Source organism: Podarcis erhardii (genome assembly GCF_964252035.2).
Source record: "Podarcis erhardii genome assembly, chromosome: 13".
NCBI lineage: Eukaryota > Metazoa > Chordata > Lepidosauria > Squamata > Lacertidae > Podarcis > Podarcis erhardii.
The window spans coordinates 35,196,618-35,222,501 of NC_138502.1; the positions used below are offsets into that span (position 1 = coordinate 35,196,618).

Genomic DNA, 25,884 nt, shown 5'->3' on the forward strand with positions numbered 1-25,884 from the left:
GAAGGGAGAGCATTAAAGCGGGCCCTGGAAAATGCCCATCGGTGTTTAGCGTTGTGTAGTACTTTGAGATAGTTTGCTAGATGGGGCCTTTGGGAATTGAATAGGAGTTTATAAGTTATCGGAAGTTGATTAAAGTCATTTTGGGCTTCAATGTCCCTGAGCCTTTCTTTGATTATGTTCTTGGCCCTTCCTCTTTCTAAACTTAATAAATACTCTGGGGAGAGACCATATGTGGCCAATTTTCTGAGAGTGCCCTTCAACCAACTAGATTGGAATTTGTCAAGAAGCATCAGGGAGAGTAGTCCAACCGGCGAGTTGTTAAGTCTTAGCCAAGTGCATAAGGTTCTCATCCATACTTTGGCTTTGATGCCCAGTCATTTTGCAGCCTAACTGTGTAATTTACCACTTGTCTTATCAACAATGCAAATGTTTCCACTCATAATCCAACCTGCTCTCTTTCTCTCATCTATCTGTCTGTCTATCTATCTATCTATCCAGAGCCAAGCCAGGAAGTTAGAAAACAGCAGTTTACAGCAGCCCAAATGAGTTGTCTTCAATCCAAGCCTGACATTATTTTGTAGCATTCAGAGTCTTCAGTCTGGAAACACTTGCAGAAAACTAAGTTTTGGTTCTGTAATCACCAGGGTGGGGGGATGGCTGTTTCCCTAGAGAGCTGGCATGTGAGCAGTGGGATTTGGCTATCTCTTGGAATGGTTAGGCTACACCTCATTATGTATACTTGCAAATAACAAGGAAAACTACAAAACTTGCCCTCTCTCTCTATAACCTGTGACACTGCTGCTTTTCCATTCAGCATGATTAAGGCGCCTATGATGTCAGAAAGCTCTCACACTCCTACTACAACCAATGTAAGAACAGCCCAATAAAATATAGCTTTCCCCCATATTTTTAATCTTCTATGACTCCCTGCCACTGAAAGTCATTCAAAAGTATACATCTGAGTATTTTGCAGAAATGTTTCTTCAGACTGGCTTTTAAAAAACAGGATTTGGGGAAGTTTTGATTTCCTACGTTATAGTATAAAGTATTTTATACCTTAATGGCTTATCTTGCTTGATCAGCAAGCTTTCTTTTGATGGGACAGAGTGGAAATGCAACCAAGAAAATTAACAAGAAGAGAGGCCAGGAGTGTGAATAGACATAGCATTTCTTTGTCTTTCTGCCATCCATAAAGTTGACAACAGTCAAGTCAGGATTCTATTCCTGAATGTAGGTTAAAGGGACTTGGGAGGGGGGTGACCCAAGAGGTGAGATAAGAATATCCACTGTGGGTGACTGGGAGGGTGGGGGAAGGGATAATGGTCCATCTGTGATCTGTTCTAAGCAGGCTAAATGGATTACTGCTTTAAGCATCCATGCTCCAGGAAATTCAGTGGGTTATCAGTAGATAGAAGTTGCAGGTGGAATAAGTCAGAGGGCAAGCAAGGCCTAGAGGAGAGGGCAGGATGGGGTCAGTTTTATAGGTCAGGGTGGGGAAACAGAAAAGTGTGTGACTCCCTGCTACAAACACCACTACTAAGAATGGTGAGGACTCAAGGGAAGGATAGAGCCAGACAGAGGGAAGCTCAGAATGATTCTTTTCCTCTCCACTACTCCCTGGGGTGTGGCTACTGTCACACGCTGACAGCTTCTAGGGCAGGGGTAGGGAACCTAAGGCCCGTGGGCCGGATGTGGCCCAATCGCTTTCTCAATCCAGCCCATGGACGGTCCGGGAATCAGCATGCTTTTACATGAGTAGAATGTGTGCTTTTATTTAAACTGCATCTCTGGATTATTTGTGGGGCCTGCCTGGTGTTTTTACATGAGCAGAATGTGTGCTTTTATTTAAAATGCATCTCTGGGTTATTTGTGGGACATAGGAATTCGTTCATTTTTTCTCCAAAATATAGTCTGGCCCACCACATGGGCTGAGGGACGGTGGACCAGCCCACGGCTGAAAAAGGTTGCTGACCCCTGTTCTAGGGACATATTCGGGAGAAGAAAAGGTTAAGGAGTATACCCTACACAAATCTGGAGTGGAGTCCCTAAGGAAGTTGGATGGTGTCTTGTATGCCTCCTTCCGGCAACTCCAGCGGTCGAGTTGGCACCCAGTGTATTGCTCTGCTTTCCTTTGGACCATATAAACGAGGTTGAAAAGGGGTCTTGTCATCTGGGCAGCACAGGACTTCCGCAAACTGCCCAGGCTTGCAGCCCGGGGAGGTCACTTTGGTGCTGCTAACACATCAAAAACAATACAGAAGCCAGCAATTATCAGTTACCGGTTTCTGCAACCACAGGAGGTGTTGCGGTTCTCCAGCAGTTTGACTACTGGAGATGCACACTTCACTGTATCTCAAGACAGATGGATGCCTACAATCTCCCAGGGGGTTTATGGATGCTTCATGCTTTGATAGTCAAATGGCTAAATTCAAGACCAGCCGCCACACAGTTGACTCATTACAGTACAGTGGTACCTCAGGTTAAGAACTTAATTCGTTCTGGAGGTCCGTTCTTAACCTGAAACTGTTCTTAACCTGAGGTACCACTTTAGCTAATGGGGCCTCCTGCTGCCGCCACGCGATTTCTGTTCTCATCCTGAAGCAAAGTTCTTAACCCGAGGTACTATTTCTGGGTTAGCGGAGTCTGTAACCTGAAGCGTCTGTAACCTGAAGCGTATGTAACCTGAGGTACCACTGTATATGGATTAATATCTAACCCTCATTCCTTTTCGTGTCCCCAATGTCCCTTGATGCCAGCAGCACACAGGCCCATTTCTCACTGAGGTGTTTCCCTCAAACCTGCTCACTTCCTTGGCCCCAAAACCCACTCTCTTGTCTCTCTATGAAACAACCATCTGAGACAGAAACTTTCATTAACAGGTATCCTTAGGGGGAGGGCTTAGAGGCAAGTAAAGTCATAACTTAGAGAAGCTGGGTTGGTAACTGAGCTATCATCACTGCGATGAAATTGATGGTTCTCTCGAGAAATTTGACTTGGCTGGTGGCTACACAGTTTACGATGAGGATGTTCTGACGCCTTCCAGCGCGATGGTGTTTTGGACAGAAGAGGAAGCACACTGATGCCTCACATTTCCTGTTCCCCCACATCTCTGCACTGCCCGAAATAGAATACTTGCCTTTGTGTTCATGTGCCTGCACACACACACACACACACACCCCAACCTCCTGGCTTGGAGTGGAGGCGGGATGTGAAAATTCTATTCTGGGCAACAGAGAGATGTGGAGATGCTCCATCACATCTAAATCAGCTCTTGGAGAGACAACAGGAGCAGCTCGCCTTGAGCAGGTATAATTTGCACATGTAATTAACAGAAGAACAGCACTGTTGCGACCAGACCAGAGGCCTATCTAGCCCCGCATGTTGTTTCCTGTACTGGCCAGCCAGAGGCTTCTGGGAAGCCCAGAAGCAAGGCATTAATGCAATTGCCCTCTCCTGCTGTTATTCCACAGCGGCTTAAATTCATAGGCAGGGTGGTACCATACAGGAATCATGACAATTAGCCATTGATTACCTGACCCTCCACAAATTTATCTCACCCCCCTTTTAAAGCTCTTTAAGATAACTGAAGGTCTATGCACAAGGTTATTCCTTTTAAAAGCAGGGCCATCTATCACAGCCTTGGTTCCATTTACTAAGTGTGCATGCTGAAGAATATTTAAGTTACCCCTTAGCATAACATTGTACTCTCAATCAGGGTAGCTACTGGATGGTCAAAGGGTCACTCTATCCACCCACTACTATCCGCCGAGGAAAACAAACACGCAATACACACACACACCAGTCAAATTTTCGGCAAACTGGAGACAGATGTGTGGAAGGAAAAGGGAGTCCCCCAGATGCCGAAAAACAGACTTTACGCCTTCTCTCTTGAGATTACTACATTCGTTCCAGTGGTAAACTCTCACCCCACTGACGTCCTGTCCTAGACCCGGCATGAATGCCCAGAAGCAAAGGTGGTAAGACCTACCAGCATTTGGGGTGCTGAGGGAGGGAATGGTTCAAGCCGCCTGCTGTTGCTGGCTCTTTAGACTTGCTGAGAAGAAACTCCTGAAGTTTCAGCTTCACTTCGGTACTGGCAATGGCACCTGTGGAAGAGTTAGGAAAACACTCGTGGATAAACCCTTCTGGGACTTTCTATCCCAGAAACCATGATTTATTAGACTAAGAATGAGAGTTGTGCTTGTGCACACACAACTGTGGTTTAATCTCTGACTACAAACCATTTGCCTTTAATTGCCTGGTTTCTAGTTGGAGAATAAACCACATTTTCCCAGTTTTGATGCAGCGAGAAACTATGGTTGGGCAAGCCTCTGAAATGCTGTATTGTGGCACATGAGGAGGAGGCACACTTCCTTGTTCTTGATCCAAAAAACCATGGTTTATTGATCCAGCAGAAGTATGGTCTACCAGTATAAAAGACTCCTTAAATTCCAGAATTAATTCCAGAGCTTTCCAACTTCCACACTGCACTCCCCACAAGTGCAAGGTATATATATCCATGGCAATGGTAGCGACCAGAACACTATTTCCCATAATGCAATGCTTCACTATTGCACTGTATTCTGGGATAACTGCCCTTCTCACCTCACCCTCCAGGCTGCCCTTTTGTTTGCAATCCTCTCCACCTCAATCAAGCACATGATTGAAAAAACACACCTCTCCTTTGCCACAGGTGGGGATTGTCTATGCGGCTCTGTCACTGAGGTGTCCCTGTAAAGCTCCACTCTTGTTTATTTATTTGTCAAACCTTCAATCTAAGGGCCAAATCAGATGCATCGATGGCTTCTTGTGAACCAGCCATATTCAAAAAAATTAAATATGTATCACAGACAGAGCAGCATTCTGCATAGTTTCTTAAGCAGCCACGCTAATTTTCACCTCTTCAAGCAAGACTGTTTGAGGCTCCTCCTAAAGGAACCTTGGGAACCGCAGGTTTGTGAGGCTGCTATAAATTCCATTGCAGAAATTCACAACCCTCTTCATTAAAACCACAGTTCAAAGGGCTTTTGCATGGGGGTGACCAGCCCTTCATTCAACAATTCCTAAGGCATATGGAGGCATGGAAGCTAAATCTAGAATGATACTTTTAGAATTGTTCACTTATCACAGGGTTTGTTTTTTTCCCAGCCAGAACTTGCCAGAACCCAGTTCAGACACCTCTCAGGTGGGCGCCGTTGCCATTCTAAGAGAAGAAGATGGGCATTCATGGTGAGTTCTGGCACCTATTTTTCTAGGGAAACAGCGGCAATTTTAACTGTATTTCAGGGGTCAGCAAACTTTTTCAGCAGGGGGCCAGTCCACTGTCCCTCAGACCTTGTGGGGGCCGGACTGTATTTTGAAAGAAAAGGGGAAAAAAGAACGAATTCCATTGCCCCACAAATAACCCAGAGATGCATTTTAAATAAAAGCACACATTCTACTCATGTAAAAACACAATGATTCCCAAACTGCCCGCGGGCCGGATTTAGAAGGCGATTGGGCCGGATCCGGCCCCCAGGCCTTAGTTTGCCTACCCATGCTGTATCTTATTCTTTCTACTGTGCTGCTTCTGGGGTGGGAAAGTGTGAAATCCTTCAAGTCCTCAGCATACCAAGTCTAACCAACGCAACTCAATACAAATATAAATATATATATATTTATTACTCTCTTTGCTTTTCTCCTTGTTGCGTAAAATAAGTAGCTGCTGCTCCAGCCGCTGCTTCTCCAGCTCTTCCTGCCGCTGCTGTTCTCGCTTACGCTGCTGCTCCAGTTCTTGCTGGCGTTTTGCTGCCAACATCTCCTGCTGTTGCTGCAGAGGGGAGATGGGGAGGGAGTTAGTGGGTCTGCAGGGGTCCGTGTGTTTGTCCCCCACCCACCCACCCACCCTTGCCAGCCTTCGCACGCAAAACCCAGACATAAACATGTGCAATCTTTTGATGCAGACTTCCAACTTCATAATACCATAGTCCAGGGGCTTTTTTACGGAGCCTTGCTGACGCCTCTGCAAAAGAGACCTTCAAAATTCTGATATCCAGTCGCTCAGGTCTTCTTCCCCTGAGGCTCTGCCTCCTGTACTAAAAACAGGGCCTTCTCCGTAGTGGCGCCTCTACGCCCTTCTATAGGAAATCCATTTTGTTCCCTCGCACCCTGGTTTTTGGAAGCTCAGCACGCACACTGCTTTCTCAAGAGGGTGTTTCGGTTTAGTGGCAGTTGATTTCATTGGCTGCCGGCGCTGGAATCCCTCTTGCACAATCTTCATTAGCTGCTTTATTGCCTGTTTGTTATAGGCTGTGGGAGGAATTCAACATGGAGCCAATTTTGCCACCAGCGCAAGCATTTCCGCTTGCCAAACAGAACTAGCTCCCCTCCCTTCTCACTGCATGCTGTTCTGGGGGTTCTCCCACAGAGATGACCTGGGGAGGGGGTGTAGAGGTGGTAGGAAGCCCCATGGCACTAGCAGGACTCATTGTCCCAGCTCGTGTTGTGCAACTGCTTTGTTGAACCCGACCCTTTTCTGCTTTGTTTACTGCTGTCAGCTGCCTTTGCTGGGCAGAAAGGCAAAATATAAATGTTGCAAAACCAACAGATCAATTAAAACTTGAATAAAAATAAGCATCCTATCCTGGGAAGGTTCCATGTTATTCTTGGGCTTTCTCCCCTCCCCCCTTTTCTTTTCTTTTCTTTAAAGAAGTAACAGCTGCAAAAAAGGGTGAAGAATCCAGATCAGGGCTGTGAGACACAAGTAGAGGTGGTTGGGTCTTACCCACCCCCGCAACCTGATTTTTCCTGCCAAATTCCTCTTCCCCCTCCCTGGCTGCTATTTGCTCCCATAGGTGCCGATTGCAATGGCACTTTTGGAAGCAAATAACCGGTTCAATGCAGGCGGAGAATTTGGCACTGATATGATGTAGGGGGGGGTTAAAGGGGAGAGAATGGGGACTTTGTGAAGATTGGGGACTTTGTGTGGTTGCTCTCTCTTATAAAGAACAAGCTGAAGGAAGACAATCACATGGTAAACAAAACATCTGTTCCAAGCCCAGGCAACTAAGAGGGCAGGTATATATTATTTTTAAAAAACTCAAAGGAAGTGAAATCAGAGTTGAAAAGGTGCCATGATGGATGAATAAGTGGTTTTATGCACACAATCAGACTTAACCTCTGACAAAACTAAGTAAGTTGGGATGACGTAGTGTGGGACAATGGCTTGAGACAAAAAGTGATGCAGATTGTTTGTCCCGACCCCAGAAGCTAGCATGCTCAGGCAATACATAATGCTGATGACTTTTGTATTATGCAGAACTAATTTTCAAGTTTGAGCAGCAGGCCATGGAGCACATTAGTTGGAAGGATTTGTTCAGACATAATGTGTGTGTGTGGTTTGGGAGCTGCACGGTCAGGGAAAAAACAATGCTGTCCACAATTGTAACGACTGCGGAGAGAGTAATTGGGTGCACTCTTCCCACCTTGGATCAAATCTATGCTTCCAGGTGTCATAAGAAAGTTGCAGAGATAGTGCACACCCCAGAAAGGATCTCTTTCAGCTTCTGCCTTCTGGAAGAAGGTAGAGGGTTATAAAGACTAGGACTAGCCGCCTGAGAAACAGTTTCTATCCAAATGCGATTTTGGTTTTAAACGCAGTGTAAGGAGTCTCTATGGGAGTGTATTGTATTTCATTATGGGGTATCAGAGTTTTTAGGGGGCTAACCACGCTGGGATAGCAGCGCTTGTTGGTTTTTGAATGTCTGGTGTAGATATTTTTCAATTTCATTGTTCTGTATGGGACAATGACAATAAAGATTATCGTATCGTATCGTAATGCTAAACCAAGTTTAGTGTTATGAGAATGAGCCTGAGAGAGCCTCAGACTGCCACGAATGTTAACGATGGCTTGAAGCTGAGTTGCTTCGACAAACCATAGTTAAAACTAAGAACAGTCCCTGTTGGGACATAAACATTGTTAGTTTAAAGCCAGGGGGTTCCTACATTCCTCCTCGTGGCCAAATCAGAGGAGAGGGAAGAATGCAAGCCTGAAGCTTACGTAGGCTCATTCTCATAGTGCTAGACTAGGGCTTATTGTTACCACCACACAAAGGCAGTGTGTTAGTCACCGCCCCCCCACCTTTTATGCTCCTTCAAGTATGAAAGCGGTGTGCGTGATTCATCGTTTCTAGTAATCTGTATTCTCGAGCATAGGCAAAACGCAATATACAGCAAATGAATGAACATAACGTAAGAACTTAAGAACAGCCTGCTGAGTCAAGCCACGGGCCCATCTAGTCCAGCATCCTATTCTCACAGTGGCCAACCTGATGATGTCTGTGGGAAACCACAAGAGCACTCTCCTCTCATGTGGCTTCCAGCAACTGGTATTGAGAAGCAAAGGTTGAAGGTAGGGCATGGCCATTGTGGCTAGTACCCTTCAACAGCTCTCTTCTCTGTATAGCTGTCTAACCCTCTTTTAAAGGCATCTCCAAGATGGTGGAAGGGACGTGGGTGGTGCTGTGGGTTAAACCACAGAGCCTAGGACTTGCTGATCAGAAGGTTGGCGGTTCGAATCCCCGTGATGGGCTGAGCTCCTGTTGCTCGGTCCCTGCTCCTGCCAACCTAGAGTTTGAAAGCATGTCAAAGTGCAAGTAGATAAATAGGTATCGCTCCAGTGGGAAGGTAAACAGTGTTTCTGTGTGCTGCTCTGGTTCGCCAGAAGCGGCTTAGTCCTGCTGGCCACATGACCCGGAAGCTGTCTGCGGACAAACACCGGCTCCCTCGGCCAATAAAGGGAGATGAGTGCCGCAACCCCAGAGTCGGTCACAACCGGACCTAATGGTCAGGGGTTCCTTTACCTTTACCAAGATGGTGGCCATCACTGCCTCCATATTTTGACTATGTGCTGCCTATCAGTCAGGTCATTCCACATCAAATCAACACAAAAAACAAGGGTTTCGCCACCCACCATCTCGGATTTTGATGAAACTTGGTATACACCCTCATTGAATATAATGCATAATTTTACATTCTTTTAAAGTTTCAGACCAATTTATTTTTTTTAGATTGATTTCACGATATAGCCAATTTTCATAGTTTTAAATACCCCAAACTGAAAAACAAGCCTGAACTTTTTTGGGGGGAAAACCCACCTGTAATAACAAATATTATTTTAGATTTTAAGATGAACAACTTTGTTTCATTAATTTTTTCTACTACAGCTATGGATTGTAGGAAAGTTGTACCCAGTAGCCATTCCCCCCCAAGATGTCCAAAAAACTTAAAATTTTGTTAGACGACATAAGAGACCCATAAATTTTATTCTTTGTTGAGAAAGAGCATGTCTTTGCAATAATTTTCACCATCGAAAACTTTTGTTTCCATCATGCCCTCACGCTGAAAATTTAGGATTTCTAAACCTCATTTTTCCACCAAAAAAGCTACATTTATACTTTTTTTTTAGGCATTTATAAAATCTTTTGAGTGCTGGTGTATTTTCCCCTGAAATCCTCATCATGTTATTGAGCTCTGTGTAAAATTTCAAAGAGATCTGATCATTGGTTATGGAGAAAAAAATTAAAATGCACACAAGACCAAGGATCTTAAGGGGGAAAGAAACACAGATTTCATGAAACTTTGAAGTGCTATAAAATGAAAACCGTTTGAGATAGAGGGGGAAAATTTAAGGGGGTTTCTTAAGGGAAGGGTGTACACCAAGTTTCATCAAATCCGAGACAGTGGGTGGCATGACCGCGTTGAACTGACGTGCAATGACCCAGTCCTAAATCTTTCAACATTTAGTTTCATTGGATGTCCATGAGTTTTAGTTCCACTTTCTCCCTGCCATGCATCATTCTATAAACTTTTATTATGTTGCCTCTTACTCGCCTTTTCTCTGAACTAAAATGTTCCAAACTGCTTCTTCCTAGGGCAGCCGCTCCATTCCCACTCAGATTCCAGGGGATCATTCCCCCCCCTCCAAAGTCTATACAACTGGTGGCCATTTATTATACCAACTGCTTGGCAACCCACAAGGGTACCTAGGAGGACATACTGCAAGCCGCAAATGAAAGGCAATACAATCACCTAAGGTGCAACCATCAAATACTAACAGCGCTATACTAAACAGGGGAAACAGAGACAAGCAACATAAATACCGTATTTTTCGCCCTATAGGACGCACTTTTTCCCCTCCAAAAATGAAGGGGAAATGTGCGTGCGTCCTATGGGGCGAATGCAGGCTTTCGCTGAAGCTTGGAGAGCGAGAGGGGCCAGTGCGCACCGACCCCTCTCGCTCTCCAGGCTTCAGGAAGACATCCGCAGCCTGCTTCCCGGAGTGCCGGGCGCGCTGAAAGCAGAGCGCCTGGTGTTTCGGGAACACATCCGCAGCCTAGGCAGCCCTGCGGGAGTTCCTGCAGGGCTGTCTAGGCTGCGGATAGCAGCCTGCTTCCCGGAGCGCCAGGCATGCTGAAAGCAGAGCGCCCGGCGCTTCGGGAACACATCCGCAGCGTGGGGAGCCCTGCAGGAGTTCCCCGCAGGGCTCCCCATGCTGCGGATAGAAGCATGCCGCCCGGCGGGCAGGGCGCACTGAAGCAGAGTGCCCCGCGTGCCGGGCAGACATCGGCCAGCCCCACAAGCTCGGGGGACAGCAGGGAGGCGCAGCGCCACCATCCCGCTGTTCCTCGACCTGGTTCGGCTTCCCCGACCTGGTTTTGGGGGGGAAATAAAGGGAATTTTTTCCCCCTTTATTTCCCCCCCAAAAAACTAGGTGCATCCTATGGGATTGAGCGTCCTATGGGATGAAAAATGCAGTATGCGGCAGCAAGGTCCCTTCCTCAAAACCCTTAGCCCCCATCCTCTAAAGTTAACAAGCATCCCTTCAGGTGTTGTGTGAACTCCAACTCCCATCAGCCCCAGGCAGGGTGGCCAATGGCCAAGGTTGCTGGGAGTTGTCGTCCAGCGCACACTGACAGCGCCAATACAATAGCAACCGAAGAAGAAGAAGAAGAAGAAGAAGAAGAAGAAGAAGAAGAAGAAGAGTTTGGATTTGATATCCTGCTTTATCACTACCTGAAGGAGTCTCAAAGCGGCTAACATTCTCCTTTCCCTTCCTCCCCCACAACAAACACTCTGAGGTGAGTGAGGCTGAGAGATTTCAGAGAAGTGTGCCTGGCCCAAGGTCACCCAACAGCTGCATGTGGAGGAGCGGAGACGCGAACCCGGTTCCCCAGATTACGAGTCTATCGCTCTTAACCACTACACCACACTGGCTCCACGAAGCAGCAACAAATCGCAGCACCTGCCCATCAGAAACCAGAGAAAGCTTTTCAATTCAGAAGAGTCTTGAGTAGGTAAGTTTGATTTCAATTTATGCAAGCTGCCTTGAATGAGGATTCAGAAAGGCAGGGTAGAAACCTTATGAATAAACAAACAGCAGGCACTGCAAACTTCGTTAGGGAGGCAGCACAAAGTGAGGAGGGGGAGTACCACACCCACTGGCTTCAGCCCTTCCCCCACCCCAACCAGCCTGTGGCCCCTGGCAGGCTACCCTGAGGGAAATGTGGCCGTTATGGAAAGGTTTCCCACCCACATTCTAGTAGAACCCACTGGTACACCTGGGCTTTGGAGGAGAAAGAGAAACAGAGTCATTGGTATGCAGGAGTGGTTCTCACTCTGTGGTACGCAGTCCCTGGTGCTGTGCCCAAACATTTCCACCTGAAAGGATTTCTGCAGGGCTGAGGGCCCGGGAGAGATGCTCCCAGTCAGAATGGGTGGCGCTGAGCGAGGCGTACGGACTACGTGGCCGAGAATCTTCCCGGGTTCACCTCCAGATTACCTTGAGGTGCTTCTGCAACTGGACTTCGTGCTGCCGCGTGAGGTGCTCGTGCTGCTTCTGAAACTCTGCAAAGAGCAGCTGCTTCTGCAAATGTTGCTGCTGTTTCAGGGCCAGCAGTTCCTGCTGCAGCTGCTGCTCCCGGACGGCTGGGTCCACAGCGGGCAAGCTGGGCCGGGCATCCATCCGCAAGTCAACCGGGCTGGTGCTGCTGCTGCTGCTGCTGTTGCAAGAGCTCTGCATCACCACAGGAAGTACCGGTTTCAAGTCCACAGCTGGGGATGAGAAAGAGAGAGAAGATGGACAATGGCTGCAGCGGTGCAATCTCTACACAACAATGGGGGCTGAGATCATGGGGTGGCAGCAGCGGCAGTGTGTGTGTTGCTTTTTTAAGGGAGCAAATAGAGGCCGTTTCTGTCCAACCAGATACACGCAGTCTGCCCAACCATTTCATGCACTCCGGAAGCTAAAAAATGATTTGCCAGCTGTCATGATCTAGGCCAGGTATCTCCAGCCTGTTCAGACCTAGAACCCACTTTTAACCAAAGCATGCATTTGGTGACCCATTTCTTAAATTGTTTATCCTGAATGTTCACATGGTGGTAATCGGTGCTTTTCTTTAGGGGGGAAATGGTGCCAGTACTGTGTGCCCTTGAGTACCCCCCAGAAAAAACACTACTGCTGGTGGTAGTGCTCCTGTCGCAACCCACCTCAGATTAGGCCACAACCCACTGGGGGTCCCCCATCCCCACGGTCAGCTGGAGACCAGTGATCTAGGCTGCTCTAGTTGTGTGAAAAGTTCTAATAAACATAATGCCTGTAGCATTGCATTCAAGCATGGACTCTTGAGAGTCCCATGGACTGCAGGAAGATCAAACCTCTCCATTCTTAAGGAAATCAGCCCTGAGCGCTCACTGGAAGGACAGATCCTGAAGCTGAGGCTCCAATACTTTGGCGACCTCATGAGAAGAGAAGACTCCCTGGAAAAGACCCTGATGCTGGGAAAGATAGAGAGCACAAGGAGAAGGGGATGACAGAGGACAAGATGGTTGGACAGTGTTCTCGAAGCTACCAGCATGAGTTTGACCAAACTGCGGGAGGCAGTGGAAGATAGGAGTGCCTGGCGTGCTCTGGTCCATGGGGTCACGACTAAATGACTAAACAACAACAACACGACTAAATGACTAAACAACAACAACAAAACAACATCAAGAGCTCTTGTTCAAGTTTCCAGACTGCCATGGAACCACTGGCCATGCTGTGAGTTGTAGTTCAGAACTTCTGGAGGGCACCAGGTTGGAGGACTGCTGGTGCACTATTTACTCCTAAATCTGGTAAACCAGATTTTGGAAACTCTCTTGCTTTTTCTGCTTGAGTGGAGCTCTAATGGCAGGACAGCAGGAGTTTTCCTCCTGGTTACTTCTGCTGCCACTGCTCAGGTCAAGAAGAGGTGTTTCTTGGCTTAGAAACATCGGACAGAAGCAAGCTAGGACACTGTGGGGCCTTCACCACAGACATCTCTACCAGCATATTCCTTTTTAAAGCAAAGCACTGCCATGGCCTTTAGGCACCTGGCCCATCCAAAGCCAGGGTATGCTCCTGTTTCAGCTGCTGCACCTGAACTGCCTTAGTCCATTCAAACATCAACTAAGACTGCCAAGGCCGTGCATCTGCCTGCACAGAAGAAGAAGAGTTTGGATTTGATATCCCGCTTTATCACTACCCTAAGGAGTCTCAAAGCGGCTAACAATCTCCTTTCCCTTCCTCCCCCACAACAAACACTCTGTGAGGTGAGTGAGACTGAGAGACTTCAGAGAAGTGTGACCAGCCCAAGGTCACCCAGCAGCTGCATGTGGAGGAGTGGGGAAGCGAACCCGGTTCACCAGATTACGAGTCCACTGCTCTTAACCACTACACCAGACCTTTATCAGCTGAAGAACCACTACAGAGGAGGAGAAGGAAGTCCCAGGTGACTGGGGGTAACATTGCAGGAGGAAGCTTTCAAAAGCTAGCGTGTGCCCACAGGCCAGCCACATCTGAACCCCACAGGGCACTACTGGCAAGGAAGTATCCTGGGGGGATGATGGGATGCCATCCATGTGGAGAGTGCAGCCTGCACTCAACCACCTCAAATTATGTGGAATGTCAGAGACCAGCACCGCTGAGGCCCCCAGAATGCATCAACTTCAGGAATCACACGCTCTGTGCACAATTAAACAGAGGCACCACGCAGCAGTGCTTGTTTTCAAATCTGGGACTACTCTGGCATGCATACGTCTGTATTTCAGCCAGGGTACACTGAAGCTTATCCTTAGAAGCTAGTCCCCAGGGCTGTGATTCAGCCCTGCAGGACTGTGAACCAAAGTGTGCCACTGGGCATATGCAAAGCACCCTTCCATCACAGCAAGCCCGCAATCATCTGGGATAAAGGCTTTCCAAACAGATGGTACAGATCTTAGGCCTCAGTACCTCTTTCTTTACCCTTCCTTTTTTTTGGGGGGGGGAGAAGTACCATCACAAAGCAGCACCTCTGTGGCATTTTCCAATCTTGCGCAGGCCTTTCCACCCTCCCCCCAAATCACCATCGCTGCCGCCACCATTCTTCTGTCCCAGGCACCAGATCTGAGTCACCCGCAGCCGTTTTTTTGGCACACTGTGAATGAACAAGGCCTTTCGTGACTCATCAGATGCGTACCCTCCGCTCCACTTCCATTCCAGGCTGTTGTAAAAAAGCATGCGCTGTTTATTTCTTTTTAATATGAAGTCACACGTGCGTGCTTGTGCGTGTGCGCGCGTACATGACATGGGGCCCCAGACCCACCTCCGATTATGACATTCATACACTCCCCGCCCCGCCCCCCCCGCAAGCCATTTCACCCTCCCCAGAAGAACAGAGCAAGAAACGGGCACTGCAGCAAGAATAAGTAAGGAGCTTCTGCAACAAGCAGCTGACGAACCATTTCACCAAGCAAAACCCGCCTCCTCCTCCTTTTCTGGGGTTCTGTCATAATTATAAACAGGAGGGTGGGGAGGAGGGGAGGGGGAAAAGCCACAAAAGACGACAAAGAAGTCAGGGACTAAATATAGAGGAAGCCAAACAACAGCTGCTCGCAGAAAGGAGGGGGAGGAAGAAAGAGTGGCAGTCAACCGAGAGGTGAGAAAGGCAGCATGGGGGAAAGAGGGGTGGAAGAAAAGGAAACCTGGGGATTAATGAATGCTTGTTCTCACATTTATTTAGCATTTATTTAGATCCTGAACCAAGCCTGCAAAGCAAAATAGAAAACGGGATGGGGGGTGAAGACGGGGAGGCGGGTACAGCACCAAACTTACGAAACAGGGGGGGGAAGCAGTACGCCCCAACTTGATACTGAATTAGAAGGTTTGTTCCTGAAGAGTAGAAATGTTCAAAAGCCCAATGCATTCTGGTAAGTGTCTTCCTTCAAGGGCTCCTGCTGCAATATGAGCTCGTATGTACACAAGGGGAACACAGGAGGGAAGAGTCCTGTTTGTGTCTCCCCCACCGGCATCTGGTTGGCCACTGTGAGAACAGGATTGGATTGCTGGCCAATCCAGCAGGGCTCTTTCTTACATTCTTATGAACCACCCCTGGACACTGCAAGCTTGCAACAACAACAACAACAACAAAAGGCACAGCATTACACAACATACACTCTCTTTGCTTTTATTCCACATCTCTCAAAGCTGATCCAAAGCTTTTGGGTCTCTCTACTAATGCAAGTGTATAGCTGGCTTGCTTACACCCGTCACTTTTTGCTATTTGTTCTGTTTCCTGGTTACAGTAAGCCAAGGCAAGCTCTGGCTGTGGGGAGCAACAAGGTGGTCTGAAGTGTGCAAGACCTGCGATTTTTGCCCCACAGCAAGTGGATTGGACTCGACAGTCCCTTGGTCTATCCTCCTCTGAAATTAAGTTCTGTGCTAAGAGTGGGAGAAAACAGGTGTGCACGTGTGTGTGTGTGTGTGTGTGTGTGTGTGTGTGTGTAGGGAAATCGAAGTTTGCAGGAAGCCAGTAAACAAGGCTAGAAACATGCCCCCAATAAGATTTCATGTGGTGGATTAGCAAGATAAAAAGGAGGGACGGGAAAAGAGGGGTGTGTGGATAAAAGAGTGACCTATGTCCAGGAACTTTTGCAGAACAACACACTGACAAGCCCTCTATCAGCTGGCCCTAGTGACTGTGTTGACACTGTGACTTTCAGCATGAGCCCCATGCGTAAAACACTCCGATGACCCAGTTCAGGCAAGATAATTTGACGCAAAAATCAATGGTCTTTATCTCCTTATCCAGGCTCTGCTGTGGCAATGGCAGGCCCTGTCTTGCAATGTTTTCTTGAGTCAATGGTCATTCAGATGACCTTTTCCACCACTCTGCACATTAAAGTCAAATATTTAGAAACCTGGCCTGGAGGAAAGGCTAAGCTTTCCCTCCAGGTGTGGCCAACACATTTCTTTTCAAGCTCGCCTTTGTTGTGGTCCAGTATATTAAAAGCTCTGTGAGTTGTGCTCAGAAAGCATTAAGCCAAGACTTAATTTGAGCCAGGCCTCAACTATAAAAAAATAATAATACTGAAAGTATTGAAGAAAGAAGAAGCAGAAATACCTCGGAACATGCACAGAGTATCTTTTATTCACTAATGACCAACCACATCTTGCAACCAGCCTAGAAGTCACAGACTCTAATTGGGGGGGGGGACATAACACTCTGTACATTCTCTGAGGAACTCTTCTTTATTATTACAGTGGTACCTTGGTTCTCAAATGCCTTGGTACTCAAACGACTTGGAACCCAAACACTGCAAACCCGGAAATAAGTGTTCCAGTTTGCAAACTTTTTTCAGAAGCCGAACATGCTCCGTTTTGAGTGTTACGCTTCCAATTTGAGGGCCACACTTCCGTTTTGAGTGTTATGCTGAGGTCTGTCTGTTTTTGCTATTTAATTTGCATTTTTGTGACTTTTTTTGTGTGACTGTGTGTAACCTAGTTCAGCTACTGACTGATTGTGTGACTGCAGAACATTGTTTATTGCTTTCACTTTATGGATCAATGGTCTTGTTAGATAGTAGAATTCATGTTAAATTGCTGTTTTGGGGGTTGTTTTTAAAAGTCTGGAATGGATTAATCCATTTTACCTTACTTTCTATGGGAAAGCGTGTCTTGGTTTTGGAACGCTTTGGTTTTGGAACGGACTTCTGGAACAGATTAAGTTTGAGAACCAAGGTACCACTGTACTTAACATTCTCCTAGGTTGATGTGCAAAATCCGGCTCAGAGCTGAAGTTGAAGTGGCTTCCGGCTGAAATGAGCTCCCTGCAGACATGCACAATTCTGAGACTGCTCTGCCTTACCAAAGCTTCTTCAGGTTGAAGCCCGGGGTGTGTGTGTGTGTGTGTGTGTGTGTGTGTGTGTAGAGGGGCGGGAGACAACCCCCAAATGTTCTAACGTTTGTGCATCTCTCCTCATTTATTGCAGCCTCCGAGTCCACTTGCATTCCTAGCAGGATAAACCGCATAGAGGAACGAGATAGAAAGACCTTGAAAGGGCGACATCTGAAATCTTGTGCGGGGGAGAGAGGAGAGAAGGAAGGTGGTGTAGGAAGAGAACAACACATCAGAACTGCTCCTTGCTCTCTTCTCCCTCTCCTTCCTCTTCCCCCCAAGCCCTAAACAGCTCCACGGTCAATCCTACCCATTCCAGGATTGAAGCAGGTGCCTTTGCTGAATGAACCCTCTGCAGTTGTGAGTAACTGCCTCTTAGACGCAGTGTCATTTGTATGCGAGTGAGGGGCCCTGCACAGCTGAATGAACAACCTGTTCTTAATCCAAACAGGAAGTTGGGGGCGGCGTGGGACGGGGAAGGATGATTCAGGGGATGGATGGGAGAGACGGGCGCCCTGAATACTAATGCAGCCTCTCTCTTCACCGCTGCCCCCCCCTCCAAAAAACCCTGATTTGCTGTAGCGTGTGCTACTGCGATGCAGACAGGCGGCAAGGCGGCAAGACAGATGTCTGCAGTCTTTGACTGAAGCTGAATGTGCTGCTGACCATCTAAGCAAAGAGGCAGAAGGGGTTTTTAGGGTCACCAATCTCTCTCTCTCTCTGACACACACACATTTGTGTCACTGTCCCTTCATTCAGGAATCTCAGAGTAGCATCAGGAGTGGGGTGGGGTGTGTGCTGGGACCCCACTCTCGCACCCATGCACTGGTCAGGTATGATCCTGTTTTAGATTCCAAAACGAAAACCACTGCATGTTCCTCCTCTGTACCGTTCTTGGGGCCTGTGTTCAGTTTACACGTTCGCTCCATCAAATCCACGAAATCCGGGCCACAAGCAAAAAGATCAGGAGTAAATAAGATGTGCCGTACCAACACACTGCAGAGCAAAAGAGCCAAGCCACTGGAGAAAGCAAAGCTTGGCTTCCGACAACTGATGCAAAGTGAAGAAAAATGTATCTGGGGTGTTTGCAGGATGCCCTTCCATTCCTATCGCATAACTGGATGCATGTCATATCCATAGGTAAAGGTAAAGAGACCCCGGACCATTAGGTCCAGTCGTGACCGACTCTGGGGTTGCGGCGCTCATCTCACTTTATTGGCCGAGGGAGCCGGCGTACAGCTTCCGGGTCATGTGGCCAGCATGACTAAGCCGCTTCTGGCGAACCAGAGCAGCGCACAGAAACGCTGTTTACCTTCCCGCTGGAGCGGTACCTATTTATCTACGTGCACTTTGACATGATTTCGAACTGCTAGGTTGGCAGGAGCAGGGACCGAGCAACGGGAGCTCACCCCGTCGCAGGGATTCGAACCACCGACCTTCTGATCGGCAAGTCCTAGGCTCTGTGGTTTAACCCACAGTGCCACCCGTGTCCCATCATATCCATACCATACATTTAAAGCACTCTAGGACTGATTTAAAAGCCATGGCTTCCCCCCAAAGAATCCTGGGAACTGCAGTTTCTCAGGGGTGCTGGGAACTGTAGTTCTCTTACAGAGTACTGTAGAGAACATAATTGTGGTTTTTTTGAGTGCCCCGAGAAAGAAATATACTCTGGAATGCATTGCAACAGTATTGTTGTTGTTGTTGTTTCATTTTGTGCACGCTTGAGATAAAAAAAAAGGACAACTGCAATGCAAACAAAATGAATAAACATCTTCTATGCATTTATACCATTTCAGAATAAGGTTGTGGCCAAATCTTTCTTTCTTTCTTTTTGCTAGTTCTTCACTTTCATCCTTCCCATAACCACATATCCAAATAGCAAAATGCTGCTGAATGTATGTGAATAGCACTATTGTGTAATACGACCCAAATCTATTCAGAGGCCAAGCATTTTATTAAATACCCTTTAGTTTTTAAAAACAATTAAGCCATTGCAGGATAGCCTATTATAGGCTATGGCAGAATAAATACAGCATAACAGAACCTTCCACAATCTGGAATTGGGGTAGGAGGAGGCTCAAGCAGTTATACTTGTTGGGAAGGTCCTTATTTTCATTTATGAAATTTTCAAGATATTCCAGGAGGAATAGAAACTTGCATTTTTAAAAAAATTCAGATGTTTATCTTTAACATTCCATACCTCCTGAACATGTTCAGTCCTTAATGGAATGTGTATATTTCTATATAAATTATAGTATTTTAAAAAATTATATTTGCATATATACATATAAATTAGAATATGCTTAACTGGGCACCCTACTTGCAGGACTAGGACTTGTGTTTGTGCGCACACCAATGATTATCCAAATTGGATTTCCAATCAGTGGTTTTTCCAAAAATGTGGCAGGCAGGTACTTTCTCTCTACTTCCACTCTTATTAATCTAATCACTGGAGAAGAAAAATGCCAGTATTAAATGAAGAAGGCGACTTGCACGCTACTAAGAAAAAGAGGATATGCACTACTGAAAGAGAGAACAAAAGAAATACTAATCTGCATAAACTTTGCTTATGTTATTGTATACGTATAGGCACATATTTAGAAATTCTGTACTTAACTCCAATGTATTTACATTTTACAGAATGAAAACAGTTGTTTGATTATTTAATTTATATATCAAATATCCCAGGGCAGTTCACAACAGAAAAATACAAAATGAGAATACAAAACACATGATAAAACAAAAACAAACCAATAACACACACACCCCATCCACAAACACATTTCAAATAAGTTTTCCAAATCACTCCAAATAATTGTTCAATTAATTTGCACCCCACCCCAAAACCAACCATTCCTTTTCAATTGATTTTACACCAATGAAATGCCCACCCCAAAGTTGCTGGAAAATCAGGTCCACTTTAATTAATGACCCCATTCATCAACTTTAATTAAACCCTCCATAAATTAGATTCAAAACAAATAGGGCGCAGCAGTCTTGTTTGCAAGCCTGGGGTAGTAAAAGTTTTTAGGGTTTTCTGTTTTACAAAGCAACCCTGAGTGAAAACAAACATGAGTTTTAAATGGGATTAATTACTTGAATTCGAAAAAAATTTAAGGGGGTGGGGTCAGGTCTGACTGACAAAGTGTTGACGAAGGCGCGCTCTCTCTCTCTCTCTCTCTCCTCTTAATCAGCAGGCTGGGAACTCTCAGCTGTGGCTGCTGCACAGTACAAACTGAAATGTTGTAGGCAGTTCTGTGTGAGCATCCCAAGGTCGGAACAAAAGTTTCAACAGTGGACTGAGGCTAGAGATTGGGAGTTATCCACACACCTGTTCCAACCCTCCTGCACAGGACATTATATTCTGCAAGACACTACAGTGGTACCTCGGGTTACAGACGCTTCAGGTTACAGACGCTTCAGGTTACAGACTCCACTAACTCAAAAATAGTACCTGGGGTTAAGAACTTTGCTTCAGGATGAGAACAGAAATCGTGCTCCGGTGGTGCGGCAGCAGCGGGAGGCCCCATTAGCTAAAGTGGTGCTTCAGGTTAAGAACAGTTTCAGGTTAAGAACGGACCTCCAGAATGAATTAAGTTCTTAACCCGAGGTACCACTGTATATGCATGTGTGCAGAGAGCACACAGAGATGCAGTACACACACACACACACACACACACACACAGAGAGAGAGAGAGCGCGAGAGAGAGAGAGAGAGAGAGAGAGAGAGAGAGAGAGAGAGAGAGACTGCAGCATATAACGCTACCCTCCATGTGCACTCTGCCCATCATAACAATGGGAGTTTCATATTTCTCTCCATGTACATAGCTGGTTCCAAACGTTCTGTCCACACTAGAGAGACTGACCAAGAAACAAACCTGATTGGTCCTTCCCCTGCCGCCCTCAAGCCACTTACTGGATATTGCAGGGCCAAGTCCAATCCAGTTCTGGTAGTCATTTTTGCCTGTTTCAAAATATCCCCTTTAAAAAAATAATAATATGCCAATTTTCTGCTAATCTGATTCAGTTCCTTAACAGTAACGAGAGCAACAGACCCTTGAGGGTTATAAGCCCAGTAACAGCAGCTTCCATGCTCAGCCATGGAAGCTGCCACTAGAGTCATAGAACTGTAGAGTTGGAAGGGACCGTATGGATCCTTTAGTCCAACCCCCATACAATGCAGGAATTTTTCACCCAAGGTGGGGCTCGAACTTACGACCTTGAGATTAGAAGTCTCATGCTCTACCGACTGAGTCCCTCTACCCCCAAGTCCCGCCACCCCACCCCTCAAAAGAGATTAAAGGTAAAGGGACCCCTGACCATTAGGTCCAGCCGTGACCAACTCTGGGGTTGCGGCGTTCATCTCACTTTATTGGCCGAGGGAGCCGGTGTACAGCTTCCAGGTCATGTGGCCAGCATGACTAAGCCGCCTCTGGCGAACCAGAACAGCACACGGAAACGCCGTTTACCTTCCCGCCGGAGCGGTACCTATTTATCTACTTGCACTTTGACGTGCTTTCGAACTGCTAGGTTGGCAGGAGCAGGGACCGAACAACAGGAGCTCACCCTGTCGTGGGGATTCGAACCGCTGACCTTCTGATCGGCAAGTCCTAGGCTCTGTGGTTTAACCCACAACGCCACCCGTGTCCCCAAAAGAGATTAGACAGCCGTAAAATTGTATAACTAATCTAAAAATAAACCATAGTCCTTGCCCCTCATTCCCACGCCTCATGAACCTTAGCCTTTGTGTCCTCCCCTCAACACATACAACCCATCCCCTCTCTTTCCAGAAAACATTAAAAAGGAGTGCAGGGGAGAAACCCAGAAGCGTAGTAAAAAAAGAGTTTGGCGGGACCTTCTGCCACCAGGAATTTGTTAGGTTTTTAAACTTTTGTAGGCCAAAGCGTGCTTTATCAGAGGCATGACCTCTGGCTTAGGGAAGCTTATGGCACAGGAAATTTGTTAGTCTTCAAAGTGCCACCAAGCCCCTTTGTTGCTCAAAGGAAACACAGGAAAAGTGGGGCGCATGATGCAATTTCAGACACCAAAGGAAATTTGCATCTTCATTTGGAGACCGTATTTGTCTCCTGCCTCTTTTCTCTGTGCCCACTGTCATAATTTCACCCCCTGCACCCAATTCTCTTTGCTTTATTTGTCTTTCTCTTCCTGACACTACCCCACCCAAAATGAAGACATGTACAGTGCTTTCGTGATTTCTGAGGGCTGAATCCAATACTTCATACAGTGCGCATTTGATATTTACATCTTTCCTTCATACCACACAAACGAGATGGGAGGACAAGATTCCTTGCTGGCAAACCCAGATTGTGTGGAAGAGCTCCATCCTGCTCAGAATCTATTTTCAGGAGTTTTATAACCCACCTCGAAATTCCTCAGCCAATAGCCTTTGCCAAATTCTGGTTTAGCTGCTGAGGTTTATGGTTGTCGTCACCACAAACACTCGATGTATTTATAGCTCTTCTACGGGCTTCACTCCAAACTTGCCTTCGGTGGGTCCTCCCTAGCTCCACTCCACTCCAAAATATTTCTTTCCGTTTATCCAGGCTCAAGCAAAGAGGAAGGCACACAGACACTGACCCACAATGTGCTAAAATCCCAGGTTTTGCCTTCCCTTCTTGCAAGAAACAACATGTTCTGCTTTCGCTGAATGTCTTCAAAGCCCAGCTGCTGGTTCACCTTTGCAAAGCAGCACTGGGGAAGGCGTGATTTCAAGCAGAAAACTGATAGGCAAGAGAAGGGCGTTTCACCCTTATTCCACTATCTACTTTGCCCCTACAGCTGCAGGAATACGCAGCCGTCCCATACAGGAATTGAACCTGCTACCTTGGTGTTATCAGCACCAAGCTCTAACAAATGAGAGGGATGGTGCAACCAGGGGCAAACTACACATTATACGGCAGGCATAGGAATAGATGCTCTGTCTTGGAAAGCATCCCAAGAAAGGGGTCATTTGCATTAGTGAAGAAACAGGAAGGAAGCGAAGGAAGGAATGCAAGCTGGTTTTACCACCCCTTGCAGGTTCCATTTGTGTTTGCAAGGTAAGCCTAGAACATTGGAAAGCCAGAGATTTTAAGGGAAACCGGGTAGAAGGGGAAGGAGTAAACATTATTTTCTTCCCATCCCTTATCCGACACAAGGGAGAAGAGAGAAAGGGCCATCAGGAACATTTGTTAAATGCGAATGAAGCTTAGTCTGTAATTTGCTCCAGAGGAGGAAGCCATGAAGACACAAAAATGGTAGCATAAATGCTCTCTCTCCCAAGCTTGCCCCCTTGAGGGAAGCCAGCGGTGCTTGCAAAGGACAGACTTATTGGTCTCTTTGGAGAGAGATTTGCGTAGATAGGAAACCCTCACAAGCAGGCTCCTGTGGTTTTAATTGATAGCAAGGGGAAAAGCCAGGCTTGTGTTGCAAGCAATTAATTTGCAACAGGCTAAGGGACTACATGTTCTTTCCCCACCCCACCAACCAACTTTTCCTTAACATAATAAGAGTTTGCAGTGACTCAAGAAAGAGGAGAAAGAGCTTAAGTGTCAAATTATGTCTTACTTCTGGAAAGGCTCGCTCACAAACAGGCACCTGTCAAAGTAATATAAATGCAGGGTTCAGGGTAGGGGTGCCAGACCTCTGGGTCTAACCCAAAGTCTCCAGGTTTCCCTGGTTCCCTCCAGGTGATGGGCTTGAATCTCCAGGTGGGTGAGTCAATAATAATAATAATACAGTGGTACCTTGGTTCCCGAATGGCTTAGTTGACAAACAAATCGGCTCCCAAACATCGCAAACCCAGAAGTGTTCCGGTTTGCGAACGTTTTTTGGAAGCCGAACGTTCGTTTCAGCTGTTGGCATTGTTTCCAGGGTCAATCAGCCAATCAGAAGCTGAGCCTTGGTTTTCCAACCTTTTGGCATTGTTTCCAGGGTCAATCAGCCAATCAGAAGCTGCGCCTTGGTTTTCCAACATTTTGGAAGTCAAACGGATTTCTAGAATGGATTGAGGTCAAGAACCAAGGTACCACTGTAATAATAATGATTGTGCATCCAGTCTGCCTTTCTCCCCATTCCCAATTAACCTCAATCTACATAGCCAACCTCCAAAACGCCACTAGGGTCCTCCATCTGTGACATCACCAGGGGCCAGCCCTAGGTCTCAGGTTTGGGCCCTCAAATCTCAGGATCTGGGATGCACCTAACCAGGCAACCCTAACTAAGGATGCTTGTGAGGGAGAAGGGGCTTACCGCTTTCAGTACCTGCTGATTCTTCTCTGCAAATTATCATCACCATCAGCCTATTTGTATGCTGCTTTCCCACTATACTGTGCTTGAAGTGTCTCACAATACAGTCGTGCCCCGCAAGACGAACGCCTCGCAAGACGGAAAACCCGCTAGACGAAAGGGTTTTCCGTTTTGGAGGTGCTTCGCAAGACGAATTTCCTATGGGCTTACTTCGCAAGACAAAAATGTCTTGCGGGTTCCTGCGGGTTTTTTTTTCCTCCCCCCCCCTTTTTCTAAGCCGCTAAGCCGCTTATCTGCTTATCCGCTAAGCTGATAAGCCGCTAAAAGCCGCTAATAGCGCTAATCCGCTAAGCCGTCAATGGGCTTGCTTCGCAAGAAGAAAAAAGCGCTAGACGAAGAGACTCGAGGAACAGATTAATTTCATCTTGCGAGGCACCACTGTATATTAAATGAACAGCTATTAACAATTCCAAATCTCAGTAATAACAATTATTATCATTGGGTGGGAGTCATGCTCAGAGTAGACACACTGGACTTTGATTTCACCAGGTCTACTTTGAGTGTGACTTTGTTGGATAATTGACTTAATGCCAATTAAGTAAATACTGTGAGTTTGGGGGGGGGGGGCGGAATCCATAAATAAATAACAACGACTAGGATCTGGGAGACCAGGGTTCAAATCCCCATTTAGCCACGAAGCTCGCTAGGTGACCTTGGCTCAGTCTCTAAGTCCCAACCTAACCAAAGTCACAGGGCTGTTGTGAGGATAACATGGAGAGAGGGAAGAACCAAGTACGCCACACCTTGAGCTCCTTGGAAGAAAGGTGGAATAGAAATGCAATAATTAAATAAATAGTAGAAGAAGTATGCAAGGCCAAAAAGCTCTCTGCTCCACAAGGCTTTCCACAAAGGTCCACTACAGGTAACTCTGTAGACGCTGGGTGGCAACTACAACTCTCGCTTGCCTCCCCATCCCACAACGTACCTCTTTTAGCCCATTTCCCCTGGTAATTAGGCTTACATCTTGTTCCTGGGAGGAAAAAGACAGGTTACAAATCATCTCAAGGAAAGGACCCTTGCAGGAGAGAATCAACAGGTGAGCGAAGACTAAGCACCCCCAACCAATTCAAGTTGTTTGGGCCTTTAAATACCAGCAACAAAACCTTGAATTTGGCTCAACAGCTAATAGGTAGGCTGTTGTAAATATATATTGGTGAATTGGGAGCCAAGGAGCACTGTCAAGGCCCAAGTGCCCTGCAGAGCTCTTTGCCCCTTCCTATAGCAGTGCAAAAATTTGATCATATGAAGATGCGAAATCCTGGGTCAGAACACTGATCCATCTAGCAGGTTATTGTCTACACCAGGTATCTTCAAATGCCTTTTGACCCAGGATGCACTTTTATCCCAAACTGCATTCAGGACACAT

At 46.7% G+C, this 25,884-nt stretch overlaps 1 protein-coding gene across 5 annotated transcripts in view; it reads right to left on the minus strand.

The window, feature by feature from the left end:
- Positions 1-25,884, minus strand: part of HDAC5 (histone deacetylase 5) — a 119,670-nt gene that overhangs the window by 52,357 nt on the left and 41,429 nt on the right. For all 5 annotated transcript variants that reach the window (XM_081837644.1, XM_081837646.1, XM_081837645.1 and 2 more), the window contains 3 exons: positions 11,819-12,090; positions 5,665-5,809; positions 3,989-4,106 (listed from right to left, as the gene is read on the minus strand). In XM_081837644.1, coding sequence (XP_081693770.1) covers positions 3,989-4,106; positions 5,665-5,809; positions 11,819-12,090 — 535 coding nt within the window. The remainder of the gene's footprint in view (positions 1-3,988; positions 4,107-5,664; positions 5,810-11,818; positions 12,091-25,884) is intronic.